Below are 20,332 nucleotides of genomic sequence, written 5' to 3'. Positions count from 1 at the left end.
CTCTGAGAAGATCTCGGGACTTTGGAGTCAACACCTTAAACTCCTCAACCATTCCTGAACATTTTATTCCATGTGGCAGGACTCATTGTTTGGGTTCCAGGTCACCATCTCCTCAATCCAAATAATGTATATCCAAATCAGCAGTGACAAGTTGGGAAAGCTGCAATTGAAACCTTCCACTCAGTAATAAAATGGCTTAATCACTGAGCTAACACTGACAAAAGTAAGGTACTGAAGTACAGATTAAACATTTTTTTATAAATCTGACTTGCATTTTTTTCAACTAGCAAAGTAAAAGAAGCTTATAAATTCTTAACATAAAAATAATACAATATAATATAGCAGTATATCTTTTAGTCATGGCTGATCGGAGAATCCTTTCATCTTTTAAACAAAAGTTTTCATATTTGAAAGAAATTGTATTATAGAAATCAGTCTGCAAACGAAGTTACACATAAATAAACAGTGTATTTTGACTGACACATATGCAAGTTTACCACAATTACAGAAGAAAGAGAACCACAAGCCAGATTTGATTCCAAGACAGAAGAAAAACACAAGGTTTTGCATGTGTTTTAAATGAATTTAAAAAGAAATGAGTGCCTGAGATGGTGTAGACGTGATGAGACGTTATTTAGAGACATTGTGTAGAGACAGACTGAGCTCAGACACTTCAGAGCAAAGATGAAATCACTCTTCTTTATTTTCCTGCTGGTGGTTGGTTGTGGTGTGGCTGTGGGTCTGACAAGAGAATATGTTTTCATTTCATATCACTATTCTTGGAGGTCTGCTGTGTCACATTGCAGATCTTACTACAGAGATCTGGCCACCATCACCTCTACAGAGGAAAATAAACGAGTTTTACAATCAGCCGGTTATTATAACAGTTGGATCGGGATGTCATACTCAGGCACCTGGACATGGTCTGATGGAGATCCTGCTATTTTTCGGAACTGGGATTATGGATCATATGTTTCTACACAATATAGTGAAGTTTGTGCTTTCATATATAATAGTGGAACCTGGAGTAATCAGTGGTGTCAGTACAATATACCTTTCGTTTGCTATCGGTTCTTGATCCTGGTGAAGGAGAAGAAGACCTGGGAAGAGGCTCAGGAGTTCTGCAGGACAAATTACACTGGTTTGGCCTCTGTGACCTCTGAGACGAGCCTGAGGCAGCTGAATCTAGAGACAGTGGGGACGGAGACAGAGAGCGTGTGGACCGGTCTGCGCTTCATGAATGGACAATGGTTCTGGGTGAGCGGGGAGCAGCTGGGGAGCCTGGTCTCAATGCCTTCATGTCCAGCTCTATCTTACCGCTGTGGAGCTCTCAACACCACGACAAACACCTTGCAGAACCTGAACTGTAATGAGAAGCTGAACTTCGTCTGCTACTGGAATTGAGTAAGGAAAAATCTATAAACAAAAATAAAGATTGAGGAAAAAAATTTGAGATAAAAAAAGTCAGTTTTATAAACATATGGTGTCTTTTTGTGTTCTCTGTTTTTCTGAACAGGTGATTTTACACAAGTTCACACCTCCTTCAGTAAGATTATACTGTATACTGCATCATATAATATAATTATTATTATTATTTATTATTATTCTTATTATTTAACACTATTATTTATTACTTTTACTGTTTTTATTGTTATTATTATTGGTGTTGTTGTTTATTTATTTTGCTTTCTTTGTTAATATTTAACTGAGTTTTAGGTTCTGCTAGACGAACTGCAACTGAACACTTGAGGAGTTTATTTGTTGGTGGAGGGTCAGAGTTTATAATAATTTTGAAATCTGGATTGTGATTGGTCAGAAATGGTAGCATCATGGTAGTGGTATAAAATCTCTTATATTGTCAATATTGCCATTAAATAAAATTTTTCAAAATATTTTTTAATTATGCAATTTAATGTAATTATGGATGTTCTGATTGCTTTACAGATTGTATTTCTGTCATCCTTTTTTCCAGCTGCTTGTAACTTAAGTTTTTTTAATTGATTTACCTGCCATTAAAAATGCGAGTTTAGGAATCAAATAAACAGCTGAATGATGACTTTGTTCAGACTGGTGATAATTTGTGTACAGTGTTGACCTCTAGGGGATATCTGGGGTATTACAGGTTTGTCAGGATACATTACAGGATAATCTTAGCTAACATATTTATCTCTACCAATCATTTTAATGTTAAACTAAATGTTGTTTACTTTATTTAAATTATAGTTTAGTTAATCTTTAAATTAACAAGAAGTAATTCTTGTCCAAAAAGCAAAAACCACCTGAAGTAAAAATGACACACAAACAAATGATGTAATGATAAAACAATCACCTTAAACATGCATTTTAAACTTACCTGATGCATGTCTTTGATTTTTATGACAACAATATTGAGTTTGCACTGAAACCTTTTGGTTATGCTGCAGAGGGACAAGGAAAGAACCTGTAGGGTTTCAGATAATTTTTAATAGTCTGTTTTATTTTAGAGCTGGAGATGGAGATGTTACAGACAGATTGTTACAGACTGCAATAGGTTCCTTAGATCTTTACTAGCTTTCCTGTATCTCCTGAAACAATTTTGCTGCAGTTTCTTTGGCTCAAGAAAATGTGAACTCACATCAGCTAATTTGGATAACATGCAAAATCACTTTTTCAGGAGATGGCATCCACACAGCCATATTCACCACTAAGATCATCTTTAATTATGAATTTAACAATAATGTGCAATAATACTCCGGTTTCCTCCCCCGGTCCAAAGACATGCATGGTAGGTTGATTGGCATCTCTGGAAAATTGTCCGTAGTGTGTGATTGCGTGAGTGAATGAGAGTGTGTGTGTGTGTGTGTGTGCCCTGTGATGGGTTGGCACTCCGTCCAGGGTGTATCCTGCCTTGATGCCCGATGACACCTGAGATAGGCACAGGCTCCCCGTGACCCGAGGTAGTTCGGAGAGCAATAATGAATTGGAATAATAAAGAACAATGCAGAGAAACTGACTAATTGACTAATATAGACAAACAAAAATAAAGATGTTATGTTTTAATCTTTCTCATGTCCCTGTAGCTTGTATTATTATAGAGCCGAGGCAGTTGTTTGCTCAGCTCTGCATTGTTCAGGTTTAAAACGTCATGATCATTTGTGTTTGTAGCTGAATGTAGATGAAACAGTCCTATTTATTTAGGTAGGTATGTAAAATCATTGCTTTCATTTATTACATCTATGATGATTGTTAGCAGAAGTTTTGTGTACTTCAGGCAGCGGTTGCTGTTTCTGATAGGCTACGATTGTGGTTTCCTTCCTTTTTATTGAATGATTTGTGTTTTTCCTTATTTTGTAGCACATATTTTAGATTCAAAGCATGTTATGGTTGTGTTACCTTTTTGTGTATATTCAGTGTTGATTGACGTGATTCAACACAGTCCTATTGTTTTATTCTGTTAATTAATTTGTTGTGTATTTTTTCCTGCATCCTAGTTTTGTATGAACACTGCGTGCTTTAAAAGCGAGACCAGTCACCTGGGGGAAACATGGACTTCGGAGTTTAGAGCACCATACAGTAGTTTGAGCACCGCTTATTATTGATTCCTTAATAGGATTTTTATAATGGAGTGAGTTTTTTTTAATGGGTGATAGGTTTGATAGCTTTGCTCTTTGTAAAGGCATAAACAGCAGCTGACTCCAGCACTGTGATGACTGGTGACATTCTCTTCTTAATGTTTCGCTTGCATTCTTCCTCCATTTCGTTTGTGCTTTGTTTGTTCTCTCTTCTGTGATCTGTGTGTTCAGAAGTTATTTAGGAGAAAGTGTATCACAACTGAAAGCTGACAGTGAGCACCTTCACCACGAACCCTGTCCTCTCTAACACTGCAGCAAGACCATCATCAAGAACACCGGAGCTGCTGAAGGTATTATACCAGTTACAGAGATACATATTATGAGATGAGTATATGCATGTAAACCTGTCACACGAAACCCATTTACATGACATGGGTTTTGGAGTATTAGTGGATTATTACTTTGGAGTAAATTAAGTATTAGTCTGATATAGAGATGAATGTTTCCATGAGATTTTCTCATTGGTCTCGTGGACAGGATGAAATGAGTTGCATTGTCTGGTATTCTGAATGCTGAGCTAAATAAGAAAACGCTCTACCACCTTTAGTAGACTCAGATATTCTGGGAACTACCAGAAGTCCTGAGTTTTGTGATCTCAGAGAGCGTGAAGGATTGTAACGTGTTAGAAGACTAGTTAGATACATGGGAGCTAAACCATTAAGAGCCTTGTACGTAAGTAGCAGCAGTTTGTAATCGATTCTAAACTTAACAGGTAGCCAGTGTAGAGATGATAAAATTGGGGTTATATGGTCATACTTTCTTGTCCTAGTGAGAACTCTGGCAGCTGCATTTTGGACTAACTGTAGCCTATTTATTAAAGATGCAGGACAACCACCTAGTAATGCATTACAATAGTCCAGTCTAGAGGTCATGAAAGCATGAAATTGTCAGGGGACACAAGCAAGGACCCAAATGCAGAATGCAGACAAGAATTCAAATTAAGTCTTTAATAGGAGCAGTGCTAATCAGTGTCATAAATAGTCCAGTAGTCCTTAGCACAGGCAAATGGAGCAATGCAGAGCAGGGAGAAAACAGGGTCATAACAAGTCCCTGGGGAGCTTGAGACGGAGCGTCACTGGGTTGAGGACCTTCTAAGCTTCTGGACATCTAGCATAGTGTGAAGACTTGCCGTGCTTGACAAAAACCAGGGCTAAGGGGACTGAAGCCTCTAGTTCCTGGGTGGAGAGTAGTGGAGGATGGTAGCCATCAGTGGCTTTAAAAGGGGAGAGGCTAGTTCCAGTTCAGGAAAGAGAGTTGTGTGCATATTTGACCCGCAGCAGGTTGGAGGACCAAGAGGAGGGATTTTCAGAACACAAGATTCAGAGTCCTTTCCAAATCCCTCCTCCTCTTGCTTAGTGGTTCCTTTCTCTTGGAAAGGACTCTGAATTGAGCTCTTGGAGGTGAACCTCACAAACCTGGAAGTCTGGGAATGCACAATGACAGAAATAGCTTCTCCGCATAGCTAGCTTCTTACTGGCTTTGGGCTTCTAAATAATATCTCTGTCTTATCGGAATTTAATAATAAAAAATCACAAGTCATCCAAACATTTATAGCTTCAACACACTCAGTTAACCAAGACAATTTAGATATTTCATCTGGTTTTGATGAGATATATAACAATGGAAATTAATCCTATAATTAATCATGTATTCTGAGACAGTTTAATGTCTTGTGTTTAGATATTTTTGGTTTCTTATTTTCATTGTTTAGCCATTATTCTTGATTTGAGTTGTTTCTTTAATGTGATGCTGAGATACTGTGTGTGTGTTTGAATCCACTGTGTGCTTGAGGCAATGTGACCTAATTAACAGGATACCTATTTTTAATAAATCCACACACAGACTCAGCAACATGAATATGTTAATGAAGCAGTTTGTCAAAATCAGTTTGTAGTGGTTTACATAAGAATCCTTAATTATCCAAAGAAGGACTCTTTGTGTGAAGAATGTACCAAGTATCAAAGCTAAATGTTAATCCTGACAGGTTCTAGGTTTTACGATGTGTGCAGGTGACATCTAATTTGTTTGAGTTGCTTTACCTGTGTGTTTTTTAGAGCGCTGTGTTTGGTTTATATTTGCAAGGTTTTTTACCTACATGACCTCAAAGATGATGTAGGACCTAAAAGACTTTTGTGAAGATGTATAAAGATTTACACTTGGACTGAAGTTCAGGAATATTGCAAAAAAAAAAAACTAAATGTATAAATGTATAAAGAATTCTGAATAACAACATCCATGGATTTTCAGAGGCTGCAGAAAACAGCTTAGACAAATGACATTAAAACCACCAGCCTAACATTGTGTAGATCCCCCTTGAGTCATCAAATCAGCTCTGACCCATCAAGGCATGGACTCCACAAGACCTCTAAAGGTGTGCTGTGGTATCTGTGGTACCAAGACATTAACAGCAGGTCCTTTAGGCCCTTTAAGATGTGAGGTGCTGCATCCCTGAATCTGACATCCCACAGATGCAAGATCGGACTGAGACACTCTCTGAGAAGATCTCGAGACTTTGGAGTCAACACCTTAAACTCTTCATATGTTCCTCAAACCATTCCTGAACATTTTATTCCATGTGGCAGGACTCATTGTTTGGGTTCCAGGTCACCATCTCCTGGATTCTGAGTTCATCACTGCTTTATGTTATGACCTTCAGCTGGACCAGTATCTGTTACTAAGGGAGGAAGTTCTGTAATGATCAGGCCTAGGCTGGATTGCTCTCTCAGTCTGTTAATCTGTTTCTGTCTCTGGTTTCATGAAAAGTTAGAAGTACATGCTGGAGTCATGGCTGCTTTAAGAATCCTGTTTCAAAATTGACTTCTGAAATTGTATTATAGAAATCAGTCTGCAAAAGAATTTACACATAAATAAACAGTGTATTTTGACTGACACATATGCAAGAGAACCACAAGGCAGATTTGATTCCAAGACAGAAGAAAAACACAAGGTTTTGCATGTGTTTTAAATGAATTTAAAAAGAAATGAGTGCCTGAGATGGTGTAGACGTGATGAGACGTTATTTAGAGACATTGTGTAGAGACAGACTGAGCTCAGACGCTTCAGAGCAAAGATGAAATCACTTTTCTTTATTTTCCTGCTGGTGGTTGGTTGTGGTGTGGCTGTGGGTCTGACAAGAGAATATGTTTTTATTAATTCTGGATATTCTTGGAGGTCTGCTGTGTCACATTGCAGATCTTACTACAGAGATCTGGCCACCATCACCTCTACAGAGGAAAATAAACGAGTTTTACAATCATCAGTCGGTTATTATTACATTTGGATTGGGCTGTTCATGTCATACTCAGGCACCTGGACATGGTCTGATGGAGATCCTGCTATTTTTCGGAACTGGAATTCCGGATCACCTTCTTTTTCTACACTACAACCTGAATTTTGTGCTTCCATATATAATAGTGGAACCTGGAGTAATCAGTGGTGTCAGTACAATATACCTTTCATTTGCTATCGGTTCTTGATCCTGGTGAAGGAGAAGAAGACCTGGGAAGAGGCTCAGGAGTTCTGCAGGACAAATTACACTGGTTTGGCCTCTGTGACCTCTGAGACAAGCCTGAGGCAGCTGAATCTAGAGACAGTGGGGACGGAGACAGAGAGCGTGTGGACCGGTCTGCGCTTCATGAATGGACAATGGTTCTGGGTGAGCGGGGAGCAGCTGGGGAGCCTGGTCTCAATGCCTTCATGTCCAGCTCTATCTTACCGCTGTGGAGCTCTCAACACCACGACAAACACCTTGCAGAACCTGAACTGTAATGAGAAGCTGAACTTCGTCTGCTACTGGAATTGAGTAAGGAAAAATCAATAAACAAAAATAAAGATTGAGAAAAAATTGAGATTTAAAAAAGTGTCAGTTTCATAAACATATGGTGTCTTTTTGTGCTCTCTGTTTTTCTGAACAGGTGATTTTACACAAGTTCACACCTCCTTCAGGAAGATTATACTGTATACTGGATCATATAATATAATCATTCATTATTATTTATTATTATTTATTATTATTATTATTATTTAACACTATTATTTATTACTTTTATTGTTATTATTATTGGTGTTGATGTTTATTTATTTTGCTTTCTTTGTTAATATTTAACTGAGTTTTAGGTTCTGGTAGACAAACTGCAACTGAACACTTGAGGAGTTTATTTGTTGGTGGAGGGTCAGAGTTTATAATAATTTTGAAATCTGGATTGTGATTGGTCAGAAATGGTAGCATCATGGTAGTGGTATAAAATCTCTTATATTGTCAATATTGCCATTATATAAAATTTTTAAAAATAGTTTTTTAATTATGCAATTTAATGTAATTATGGATGTTCTGATTGCTTTATAGATTGTATTTCTGTCATCCTTTTTTCCAGCTGCTTGTAACTTAAGTTTTTTTAATTGATTTACCTGCCATTAAAAATGCGAGTTTAGGAATCAAATAAACAGCTGAATGATGACTTTGTTCAGACTGGTGATAATTTGTGTACAGTGTTGACCTCTAGGGGATATCTGGGGTATTACAGGTTTGTCAGGATACATTACAGGATAATCTTAGCTAACATATTTATCTCTACCAATCATTTTAATGTTAAACTAAATGTTGTTTACTTTATTTAAATTATAGTTTAGTTACTCTTTAAATTAACAAGAAGTAATTCTTGTCCAAAAAGCAAAAATCACCTGAAGTAAAAATGACACACAAACAAATGATGTAAATGATAAAACAATCACCTTAAACATGCATTTTAAACTTACCTGATGCATGTCTTTGATTTTTATGACAACAATATTGAGTTTGCACTGAAACCTTTTGGTTATGCTGCAGAGGGACAAGGAAAGAACCTGTAGGGTTTCAGATAATTTTTAATAGTCTGTTTTATTTTAGAGCTGGAGATGGAGATGTTACAGACAGATTGTTACAGACTGCAATAGGTTCCTGAGATCTTTACTAGCTTTCCTGTATCTCCTGAAACAATTTTGCTGCAGTTTCTTTGGCTCAAGAAAATGTGAACTCACATCAGCTAATTTGGATAACATGCAAAATCACATTTTCAGGAGATGGCATCCACACAGCCATATTCACCACTGAGATCATCTTTAATTATGAATTTAACAATAGTGTGCAATAGTACTCCGGTTTCCTCCCCCGGTCCAAAGACATGCATGGTAGGTTGATTGGCATCTCTGGAAAATTGTCCGTAGTGTGTGATTGCGTGAGTGAATGAGAGTGTGTGTGTGTGCCCTGTGATGGGTTGGCACTCCGTCCAGGGTGTATCCTGCCTTGATGCCCGATGACGCCTGAGATAGGCACAGGCTCCCCGTGACCCGAGGTAGTTCAGATAAGCGGTAGAAGATGAGTGAGTGAGTGAGAGTGTGCAATAATGAAGACGTTCGTGTGTGAGTCATGGCTGCTTGGAGAATCCTGTCAAACTTTAAATTTGCATTAAAAAAATAGTTCCATGTAAAAGAGTGTGCAAAGTTACACAAAACACACAGTGTAGTTCGACTGACACATGTGTAAGCTCACTGCTGATAGACCCAGAACCACAAGTCACAGTATATTCTAAAACAAAAGAAACGCTCACAACACTGGACAGGGATTTGTTCTGCAAAGAAGCTGAAGAAGGTACAGAGAAGAGAATGTGTTTACTCAGGAATACAAAAGGAAGAAACAAGGAGTCATGTGTTCTTGAGGCTCAACATCACCATCAAGGTACTGGGCTCCTCGTGAAACAACAGGAATGAGTTCACAGACGTTTGAAACAAAGACAAGTTCATTAATAAGGTTTGTCACAAGCAGACTGCAAATTGTGATCTTTCAGGGATGTTGGTTAAGTATAAAACACTAGTTAATTATTTCTTAGGTTGTTTTTAGGAAAACTCGGAATCGTTATTTAATTAAAACGTAACATCCAACAAATGCTTTAAAACTTTTACTTTAATGTTTTGGTTAAAAAATATATTTGTGCATTTAAATTTAAGCAATAAATAATAAATAACCGCATTAATCCGGCTGTAAGACACCATAATGCCCCCGCGCTGCCCGCCTCACATTTCTTCCAACAGAGTTCAACATTTAATTAATGTCACATTTAAATAGAGCAGGTTTTCTCCTCTTCAGACATTTTGTTTATTTTGCTTTTGCATGTGTTTTAAATAAATTTAAAAAGAAATGAGTGCCTGTCTGAGTTGGTGTGATGAGACGTTATTTAGAGACATTGTGTAAAGACAAACTGAGACTCAGACGCTTCAGGGAAAAGATGAAATCAATCTTCTTTATTTTCCTGCTGGTGGTTGGTTGTGTTGTGGCTGTGGGTCTGACAAGAGAATATGTTTTCTTTAGAGCTTCATATTCGAGTTCTGCTCAATCATACTGCAGACAATACTACAGAGATCTGGCCACCATCACCTCTAAGGAGGAAAGCAAACAACTCTTACAATCAGGACTCAGTAATTATGACAGTTGGATCATGTCATCCTCAGGCACCTGAACATGGTCTGATGAAGATTGTGCTCTTTTTCGGAAATGTAAGGAACAATCACCTGTGGCAATGCAAAGAGTTTCTACTGTGATCGGTTCCTGATCCTGGTGAAGGAGAAGAAGACCTGGGAAGAGGCTCAGGAGTTCTGCAGGACAAATTACACTAGTTTGGCCTCTGTGACCTCTGAGACGAGCCTGAGTCAGCTGAATCTAGAGACAGTGGGGACGGAGACAGAGAGCGTGTGGACCGGTCTGCGCTTCATGAATGGACAATGGTTCTGGGTGAGCGGGGAGCAGCTGGGGAGCCTGGTCTCAATGCCTTCATGTTAAGCTCTATCTTACCGCTGTGGAGCTCTCAACACCACAACAAACACCTTGCAGAACCTGAACTGTAATGAGAAGCTGAACTTCGTCTGCTACTGGAATTGAGTAAGGAAAAATCTATAAACAAAAATAAAGATTGAGAAAAAAATTTGAGATAAAAAAAGTCAGTTTCATAAACATATGGTGTCTTTTTGTGTTCTCTGTTTTTCTGAACAGGTGATTTTACACAAGTTCACACCTCCTTCAGGAAGATTATACTGTATACTGGATCATATAATATAATTATTCATTATTATTTATTATTATTATTATTATTATTATTATTATTATTTAACACTATTATTTATTACTTTTACTGTTTTTATTGTTATTATTATTGGTGTTGTTGTTTATTTATTTTGCTTTCTTTGTTAATATTTAACTGAGTTTTAGGTTCTGCTAGACGAACTGCAACTGAACACTTGAGGAGTTTATTTGTTGGTGGAGGGTCAGAGTTTATAATAATTTTGAAATCTGGATTGTGATTGGTCAGAAATGGTAGCATCATGGTAGTGGTATAAAATCTCTTATATTGTCAATATTGCCATTATATAAAATTTTTAAAAATAGTTTTTTAATTATGCAATTTAATGTAATTATGGATGTTCTGATTGCTTTACAGATTGTATTTCTGTCATCCTTTTTTCCAGCAGCTTGTAACTTAAGTTTTTTTAATTGATTTACCTGCCATTAAAAATGCGAGTTTAGGAATCAAATAAACAGCTGAATGATGACTTTGTTCAGACTGGTGATAATTTGTGTACAGTGTTGACCTCTAGGGGATATCTGGGGTATTACAGTCAGGATACATTACAGGATAATCTTAGCTAACATATTTATCTCTACCAATCATTTTAATGTTAAACTAATTGTTGTTTACTTCATTTAAATTATGTACATCAAATGATGTAAATGATAAAACAATCACCTTAAACATGCATTTTAAACTCACCTGATGCACGTCTTTGATTTTTATGACAACAATGTTGAGTTTGCACTGAAACCTTTTTGGTCTTACTATGGGTGGAAACAACAACGCTTGAGAGAGTTTCTCTCCTGGGCAAAATCCACTTAAACCATTCAGGTGGAGAGGCTAAAATAAGAGTTCTCCTCGTCGGAATACGTTTAAAACTCACTCACACACTTGTCCACATGACTAAGGCCTTTTCAATGGGTTCAATGACTGTAATTTTCAACTGCAGTGCACAGGGTTTAGTCCGCGTTGCAGTGGATTGTCTTGCGCTAAATTCCTGTCCTCAGACGAGCACCAGAACTAGCGGGGGTCAAGATTTTTTTTTCAGTGAGCCCAGTGTTTTGAAGACATTTACCTCAGAAGACGTGTTGATTCGTTGCGACTCTTCAATTCAATTCAAGTTTTCAATTCAAGTTTATTTGTATAGCGCTTTTTACAATGGACATTGTCACAAAGCAGCTTTACAGAACATAAACATAGAACAAAAGATAAACATAAGGAGAAGTATAAAGAATTAATATAATAAAAATTCAAGATATATACAGTTCACAGTGTGTATGTATGTATGTATGTATGTGTATTTGTCCCCAATGAGCAAGTCTGAGGAGGCTCAGGCAACAGTGGCAAGGAAAAACTCCCTTAGATTGGTAAAGGAAGAAACCTTGAGAGGAACCAGACTCAAGGGGAACCCATCCTCATATGGGTGACACTAGATGGTGTGGTTACAAATATACAAGTATCACAGAGTCCAACTGGAGCCGGTAGCTCTGTAGATGTCTCGGGGTTCAGCCTTGTCTCAGTGGAGGTCCAAAAATTTCATCGCACGGAAGACGATCATAGCATGGGTGTCTCAGCATGGGTAGAAAAAGAGAAGAGAAGAGCAGTGCAGATGAATTAACATATCTGCTGTTCATAAGAATGTGCAAGTCTAGTGTAATAGTGCACAATATTATGGGATGTATTATGTGTACGCCTGACTAAAGAGATGAGTTTTTAATCTACATTTAAACTGTGAAAGTGTGTCTGAGCCCCGAACACTATCAGGAAGACTATTCCAAAGTTTGGGAGCTAAATAAGAGAACGCTCTTCCGCCTTTAGTAGACTTAGATATTCTGGGGACTACCAGGAGTCCTGAGTTTTGTGATCTCAGAGAGCGTGAAGGATTGTAACGTGTTAGAAGACTAGTTAGATACATGGGAGCTAAGCCATTAAGAGCCTTGTACGTAAGTAGCAGCAGTTTGTAATCAATTCTAAACTTAACAGGTAGCCAGTGTAGAGATGATAAAATTGGGGTTATATGGTCATACTTTCTTGTCCTAGTGAGAACTCTGGCCGCTGCATTTTGGACTAACTGTAGCCTATTTATTAAAGATGCAGGACAACCACCTAGTAATGCATTACAATAGTCCAGTCTAGAGGTCATGAAAGCGTGAACTAGCTTCTCAGCATCAGATACAGACAGGATGTTTCTCAGCTTGGCAATATTTCTGAGGTGGAAGAAGGCTGTTTTTGTGGTTTGGGCGACGTGATTTTCAAAAGACAAGTTACTGTCTAATATAACACCCAGGTCTTTCACTGTCGAGCTACTAGTAACAGTACATCCCTCTAATTGGAAATTAAGTTGTGAGAGTTTCTGTGTACTAGTTTTTGGGCCTATAAGTAGTGTTTCTGTCTTATCAGAGTTTAACAACAGAAAGTTACAGCTCATCCAGTCTTTTATCTCTCTAAGGCATTGAGTTAATTTCGACAATTTAGTTATTTCATCTGGTTTTGAGGAGATGTATAACTGTGTGTCGTCGGCATAGCAATGGAAGCTAATCCCATGTCTTCTAATAATGTTCCCTAATGGAAGCATGTATATCGAGAAGAGCAGAGGTCCTAGAACTGATCCTTGAGGGACCCCATAATTAACTGGTAATAAGCTGGAGGATTCACCATTTAATTCTACAAAATGGTATCGATCAGACAGGTAGGATCTAAACCAACTTAAAGCCTGTCCATGAATACCTGTGTAATTTTGTAAGCGATCTAGGAGAATGTTGTGATCTATAGTGTCGAATGCAGCACTAAGGTCAAGTAGAACTAATAGTGACATACAGTCTTTGTCCGAAGCTAAGAACAAGTCATTTGTAACTTTAACAAGTGCAGTTTCTGTGCTATGATGGGGCCTGAAACCTGACTGAAACTCTTCGAGGATATTGTTCTCCTATAAGAAGGAGCTCAGTTGAACAGACACAACCTTTTCTAGTATTTTAGACATAAACGGAAGGTGTGAAATCGGTCTGTAATTTGAAAGTCCATTAGGATCTAAATTAGGTTTCTTAATGAGTGGCCTAATAACTGCCAACTTGAAGGATTTAGGGACGTGACCTAAAGATAACGAGGAGTTAATAATATTAAGAAGAGGCTCACCGGCTTTATGTAACACTTCTTTCAGTAGTTTAGTTGGAATGGGGTCTAGTGAACAAGTTGTTGATTTAGCTGTAGTAATAAGTTTAACTAACTCTTCCTGACCTGTACTTGTAAAGCAATGTAGTTGTGTGTTTAGAACCTTAGGTGAGACCGGGTCACTAGTTGCTCTTATGTGTTGAGCGTCACCTATTTTTTTCCTGATACTTTCGATTTTATCAGTGAAGAATCTCATAAAATCGTCACTACTGAACTGTGATGGAATTGTGTGTTCAGATTTTTGGTTTTTTGTTAGTCTAGCTACTGTGCTAAATAAAAACCTGGGATTGTTCTGGTTATTTTCTATGAGTTTGCTCAGGTGCTCAGCCCTGGCTGCTTTTAGAGCCTGTCTATAGCTGGACATACTTTCCTTATATGCAATTCTAAAAACCTCTAATTTAGTTTTTCTCCACTTTTGCTCGAGGTTACGGGTCTCTCTCTTGAGGGTGTGAGTATGACTATTATACCATGGTGCAAGCGTTTTATCTCTAACCTTCTGTAATCTGATTGGGGCAACAGTGTCTAGTGTGCTAGTGAATATAGCGCCTATGCTGTTAGTAATTTCATCTAGGTCGTCTGTGTTTAAGGGTGCAGTAAGAAGTCCAGACAGATCAGGCAGGTTATTTGTGAATCTGTCTTTAGTGGTCGGAATAATAGTTCTACCGAGACGATAACGTGGTGAAACGCAGTTAGCCTGTTCTACAGGTAGTGTGTACATTATGAGATAATGGTCTGTGATATCATCACTTTGAGGAATGATATCTATATCAGTGACATCTATTCTGTGTGATATTATTAAATCTAGTGTATGATTACGACGGTGAGTTGCTCTAGTGACGTTTTGTTTGAGCCCAAGTGAGTTTAGTAAGTCCATGAATGTGAGTCCTAGCGCATCATTTGTGTCGTCAACATGAATGTTAAAATCTCCTACAATTAATGCTTTATCAAAGCTAACCAGTAGGTCAGAAAGAAAATCTGTGAATTCTCTAAGAAAATCGGTGTAGGGCCCTGGTGGTCTATACACGGTCGCTAGCGCAAGAGACATCAGGGATTTTTGTTTCGTGTGCGTGTGCGATAGTGTAACATTAAGGACAAGCACTTCAAAAGACTTAAATCTATACTGTGTTCTCTGGGTAACAGTAAGGCAATCGTTAAAGATAGTGGCGACACCACCTCCACGACCAGTCTGTCGAGGCTCGTGCTTATAGATATAACCTGATGGTGTAGACTCATTTAGACCGATGTAGTCATTTGGTTTAATCCAGGTTTCAGTGAGGCATAATGCAGTAAGGCTATTGTCTGAGATTATTTCATTTACGATAAGTGCTTTGGGTGCAAGTGATCTAATGTTCAGAAGCCCAAATTTTAGGAACTGTTTTTGTTTGTTTCTTTGGCATTTTTCTGGTCTAATTACAGTAAGATTATTTCGAGAACGTCTTACATAATTACTTTTTAATCTCACTGCTCGGGGAACAGACACAGTTTCTATGGGGAGAGGTATGTGTGCATTTGTATCGATGTGTTGAGGTGAAGGATGGCTATTGAAATTTAAATTTAAGGCGTAGTTTACCAGTCAGAAGGTGTGCAGCGCCCTGGAGATGTGGTCCGAGAGGATCTCCGCTCCAACTCTGCTGGGGTGCAGGCCGTCAGCGCGGAACAGTTTAGGACGCTCCCAGAAAACATTCCAGTTATCAATAAAGTGTAGATTCTGAGCCGGACACCATGACTGAAGCCATTCATTAAAAGCAAAAAGTCTACTAAACCTTTCAATTCCTCGCTGATACGTTGGAAGTGGTCCGGACACGATGATCCTCGCCGTGGGCGCTGTGCTGCGAACCGTCTCCACCAGGGTCTTGAAGTCTCTCTTCAGGATCTCCGACTGCCTCAGGCTGGTGTCGTTCGAGCCGGCGTGAAGAACCACAGCTCCGGTGTTTCTGCTCACGACCCTAGGTCACGACCCTACTCTTCTTGAGGAGAAATATGCCGTGAAGCTCTCCCGAGGAGTGAGGAAGAGGTGGACAGTTGAAGTGTCCAATGGAGTTATGAGATTTGCGCTCAAGCTATTTTCAAGACTTTAGATTGGTTAATAACTTGTAAAAATAACAGACCCACGTGGGGACTGACCAATAGCATCGATATGTGAAAAAATATGAAATTGACCAAATTTGGACATACGAGGTTTCCGCCCGACAGCGACGATATGTTGGGATGTGGTAACCTAGTGGTTAAGGTGTTGGACTATTGTTTGCTAAGTTCTGGGTTTGAATCCCAGGTCCAGAAACCTGCCACTGCTGGGACCTCAACTGGTCAATTGTATACAAAATGAGTTAAAAATGTAAGTGACTCAGTGAATAAGGGTGTCTGCTAAAAGTTGTACAATTTATGATACCCAAATGTTCCAATTTTTATAGCGTGTATGTCTCATGTCCTTGTTATTTTTCTGATAAATCATTTTTTTGTAAATTAACATATTTTCAATTAAAAAATCCTGCCCAGTTTAGGGCAGGATTGTTCAATTTGACATTTATATTAGATAATCTTATCTAATATATGAGTATATATTTCTCTTTAAGGACAAATAATTAGCTTATTTTAATAGTATTTAACATTATATAAAATTTAACTAAGACACATTATTATTTTAAAATGACAGCAAGAAGCAGAAGACATCTGAAATAAAAACAAAACACAAAATAATTTTTTTAAAACTGCAAAATCTAATGTTCAACACAGGCATTTATTTTTTTTTACAACTGCTTTAGCTGTGTATTCTTTCACTGCTGTGTTTATTTGTTTATCACACGTTTGTGTTTATCTTGCATTTAAATACTTTTGCCTGCATGATTGATGTAGGTGTGAAGACATTCATGACTTCAGAACTGACCTTAAAGATGTGAACTGGTTTTATTATGAGACTTGTGTACATCAGTCATGCAGACAAAAATATTTAAATACAAGATAAACACAAAAGTGTGGCTACGGAGATAAACAAATAGACACAGCAGTGAAAGATTACACAGCTAAAGCAGTCGTAAAAAAATTAAATGCCTGTGTTGGACATTAGATTTTGGAGTTTTAAAATTAAAACATTAAAATTGAACATTAAAATACGCTAATTAAAGGAGACAATCATTTGGCCTTAAACAGAGTCACCGAAATCTGTCCATTGAGTTCATTGACTCAAATAACATTATAAATTCTAAATAAACTGTTAATTTTATCCTAAACTGGGCAAGAAGTTTTGATTGAAAATGTTCCACCTGTTAAGGTGGAAGTCTATGTGATGATATACTCAGGAGTCTTGTATACCTTCAGCAGTAATGAGTCAAGTCAAGTCAAGAAGCTTTTATTGTCATTTACAACCATATATAACTGTTACAGTACACAGTGACATGAGACAACGTTTCTCCAGGATCAGGGTGTTACATAAAACACACACAGAGCTATAAGGACTTAGTAAGTTAGTCCTAGATACATAAAGTGTATCTGTGTAACCTGGTGTACACAGTGTAGGACAAGACAAACAAGACAGACAAGACAGTGCAGGACAAAAAATAAAAGACATCACACAAAAGACAATACACAAAACCAGCGGTGACCAGTGTAAATACTGTATGTACTGTAAATACTGTATGTAAATACTGTAACAATATTGCATGTGCAGAAATACTAGAATGTAGCAGCAGTAGCAGTAGCAGTAGCTACTAGTAGCAGCAGTTACCTGAGATAATGAAAGTGACGTGACATACAGCAAAGTACAGTGACCCATACTCAGAATTCATTCTCTGCAATTAACCCATCCAAAGTGCACACACACACACACATACCGTGAACACACACCCGGAGCAGTGGGCAGCCATTTATTCTGCGGCGCCCGGGGAGCAGTTGGGGGTTTGGTGCCTTGCTCGAGGGCACCTTAGTCGAGGCCGGACCGAGACTCGAACCCACAACCTTAGGGTTAAGAGTCAGACTCTCTAACCATTAGGCCACGACTTCCATAAAGATAATGTAAATTATTGTGCAAAACAGCAATCAAATAAAATGTAAGACAGCATGTGCAAAAAGCAAACAGCATGTTCATGTAACAGTTAGTTATTAAGGAGTGAAACTAGGTTTTCATTTGAAAGAAATTTCTTATGAAAATCGATGTGCAGAATATCAAGAAATTTGAATGTCCAGTGAATTTAAGTGTATTTGTAATGACACTATTTTCCGAATAAAATAATAAAACAGACAATTAATCAGTCATGCGGAGTTCTTGTGACTATGATGTTTTTTAACATTACTTAATTATTTAAAGTAGTTTTGTTATTAAACTTAAAAAGTTCTATTCAAATAAAACTATATTAAATAATATTATATGAGGGTATAAATAAACAAAGTGAAGACAAAATACAAAACAGCTGAATTATAATAAAGACAGTTTTTTTCCAGATTGATGGGATGATTATCACATGCTGTCTGTACAGGAGTTTATAAAGCTGAGCTGCACTGAACTGATTTTAGTTTAATGTACAAGATGTTTTCACATGGGGGCACGGTGGCTTAGTGGTTATCACGTTCGCCTCACACCTCCAGGGTTGGGGGTTCGATTCCCGCCTCTGCCTTGTGTGTGTGGAGTTTGCATGTTCTCCCCGTGCCTCGGGGGTTTCCTCCGGGTACTCCGGTTTCCTCCCCCGGTCCAAAGACATGCATGGTAGGTTGATTGGCATCTCTGGAAAATTGTCCGTAGTGTGTGATTGTGTGAGTGAATAAGAGTGTGTGTGTGCCCTGTGATGGGTTGGCACTCCGTCCAGGGTGTATCCTGCCTTGATGCCCGATGACGCCTGAGATAGGCACAGGCTCCCCGTGACCCGAGGTAGTTCGGATAAGCGGTAGAAGATGATTGAATGAATGAATGTTTTCACACAATACTACAACTGATGGAAGTTTGTGTTATTGTACAGAGAGTTTACTGTCTTGTTTGTGTTTATATATTTTTAGTGACAGTGGGGTTCATCTTTAATAAATATAACAGGAGATATGTACAGTGTTGCTTGAAAGTTTGTGAACCCTTTAAAAATTTCTAGATATCTGCATAAATATGATCCAAAAGATCATCAGATTTCCCAAAAACAGACAAAGTGAACACAATCAAACAAATCAGACAAATATATTATACTTGTTTTTTTTTTGTTTTGTTTTTTGTTTTTTTACAAAAATGTTCCAATATTATATATCTGTGAGAGGCAAAAGTATGTGAACCTCTCGGATTAGTATTTAATTTCAAGGTCAAGTTAGAGCCAATCTGATTTCAGTCAATGAGATGACAATCAGATCTCCATGAGGGTCCTGCTTTGTTGGAAAATGTTACAAAATCAAAATGTTACAAAATATTTAAGACCATTGGTATATTCACAGAAGTGGTCAACTAACAAAGATCACTCCTAAAGCAAGATATGTAACACTCTGTTGAGTCAGAAAGGAATACAGGAGAACTTCTAATCAACTAAAAGCCTCTTTTACCTTGGCGTATGTTAATGTTCATGAGTCTGCCATCAGGTGAACACTGAACATCGGTGTGCAGAGTCACAAAGAGAAAAGTCTCCACTCTCCAAAAAGAACATTGCTGTACATGAAGTTTACTAACATCATGTGTACAAGACAGAGGACTATTGTGGAGGAAAGAAACCAAAATAACACTTTTTGTTTTAAAATGAGAAGCATTAATTTTGGAGAAAGGAAACAACAGAATTCCTTAAACCTTCTGTTTATACCTTCTGTGAAACATGGTGGTGGTAGTATCATGCTTTGGGTCTGTATTGCTGTATCAGGACCAGAAGCTTACCGTCATTCATGGAACAATCAATTCAGAATTCTTCCAGTGATCTCTAAATAAAAATGACAAGACATCTGTCTATGAACTGAAACTAAAGAAAAAATGTACCATACACCAAGACAACAATCACAAGCACCAAGTCTGTGTACCAAAGAATGATTAAAGAGGAACAAAGATAATGTTTTAGAATGACCAAGTCAATGTCCTGACTTTAATCCAACAGAAATGTTGTAGAAGGACCTGAAGCAGTCAGATCATGTGAGGACACCCAGTAAAATACACACACACACACACACACACACACACACACACACACACACACACACACACATACACATATAGACTTGAAGCAGTCAGATCATGTGAGGACACCCAGTAAAACCCCAGTGTTGAAGCTCTTCTGTACTGAGGAACGGAATAAAGTTCTTCTACACTGTTATACAGAACTGATCAAAAGTTACTGGACACTTTACTTACAGTTATTACTGCACAACAGATACTGAAATAAAGGTTCACAAACTTCTGCCAGTCACAGATCTGTAATGTTGGGTTATTTTTCTCAATAATTAAATGAAGAAGTATAAAATTTTTATATCTTTTGTTTGATTGTGTTCACTTTGTTTACTTTTAGGACTTGT

General features: G+C 37.8%; 2 protein-coding genes across 2 annotated transcripts; both read left to right on the top strand.

Annotated features, from left to right (window-relative positions):
- The first annotated feature begins 897 nt into the window (after window positions 1-897).
- Window positions 898-1,404, top strand: LOC132851624 (snaclec agglucetin subunit beta-1-like). The gene has a single exon (XM_060878593.1). The coding sequence runs from the start codon at window positions 898-900 to the stop codon at window positions 1,402-1,404; it is 507 nt and encodes a 168-aa protein (XP_060734576.1).
- A 5,347-nt stretch (window positions 1,405-6,751) lies between these two features.
- Window positions 6,752-7,413, top strand: LOC132851623 (snaclec rhodocytin subunit alpha-like). The gene is made up of 2 exons (XM_060878591.1): window positions 6,752-6,874; window positions 7,099-7,413. Exons 1-2 carry the CDS (start codon window positions 6,752-6,754, stop codon window positions 7,411-7,413), a joined length of 438 nt encoding a protein of 145 aa, XP_060734574.1.
- Window positions 7,414-20,332: the final 12,919 nt, after the last annotated feature.

The sequence above is a fragment of the Tachysurus vachellii genome, chromosome 9 (genome assembly GCF_030014155.1).
Source record: "Tachysurus vachellii isolate PV-2020 chromosome 9, HZAU_Pvac_v1, whole genome shotgun sequence".
NCBI classification, from domain to species: Eukaryota; Metazoa; Chordata; class Actinopteri; order Siluriformes; family Bagridae; genus Tachysurus; species Tachysurus vachellii.
This window is presented reverse-complemented; position numbering and strand designations above follow the sequence as displayed.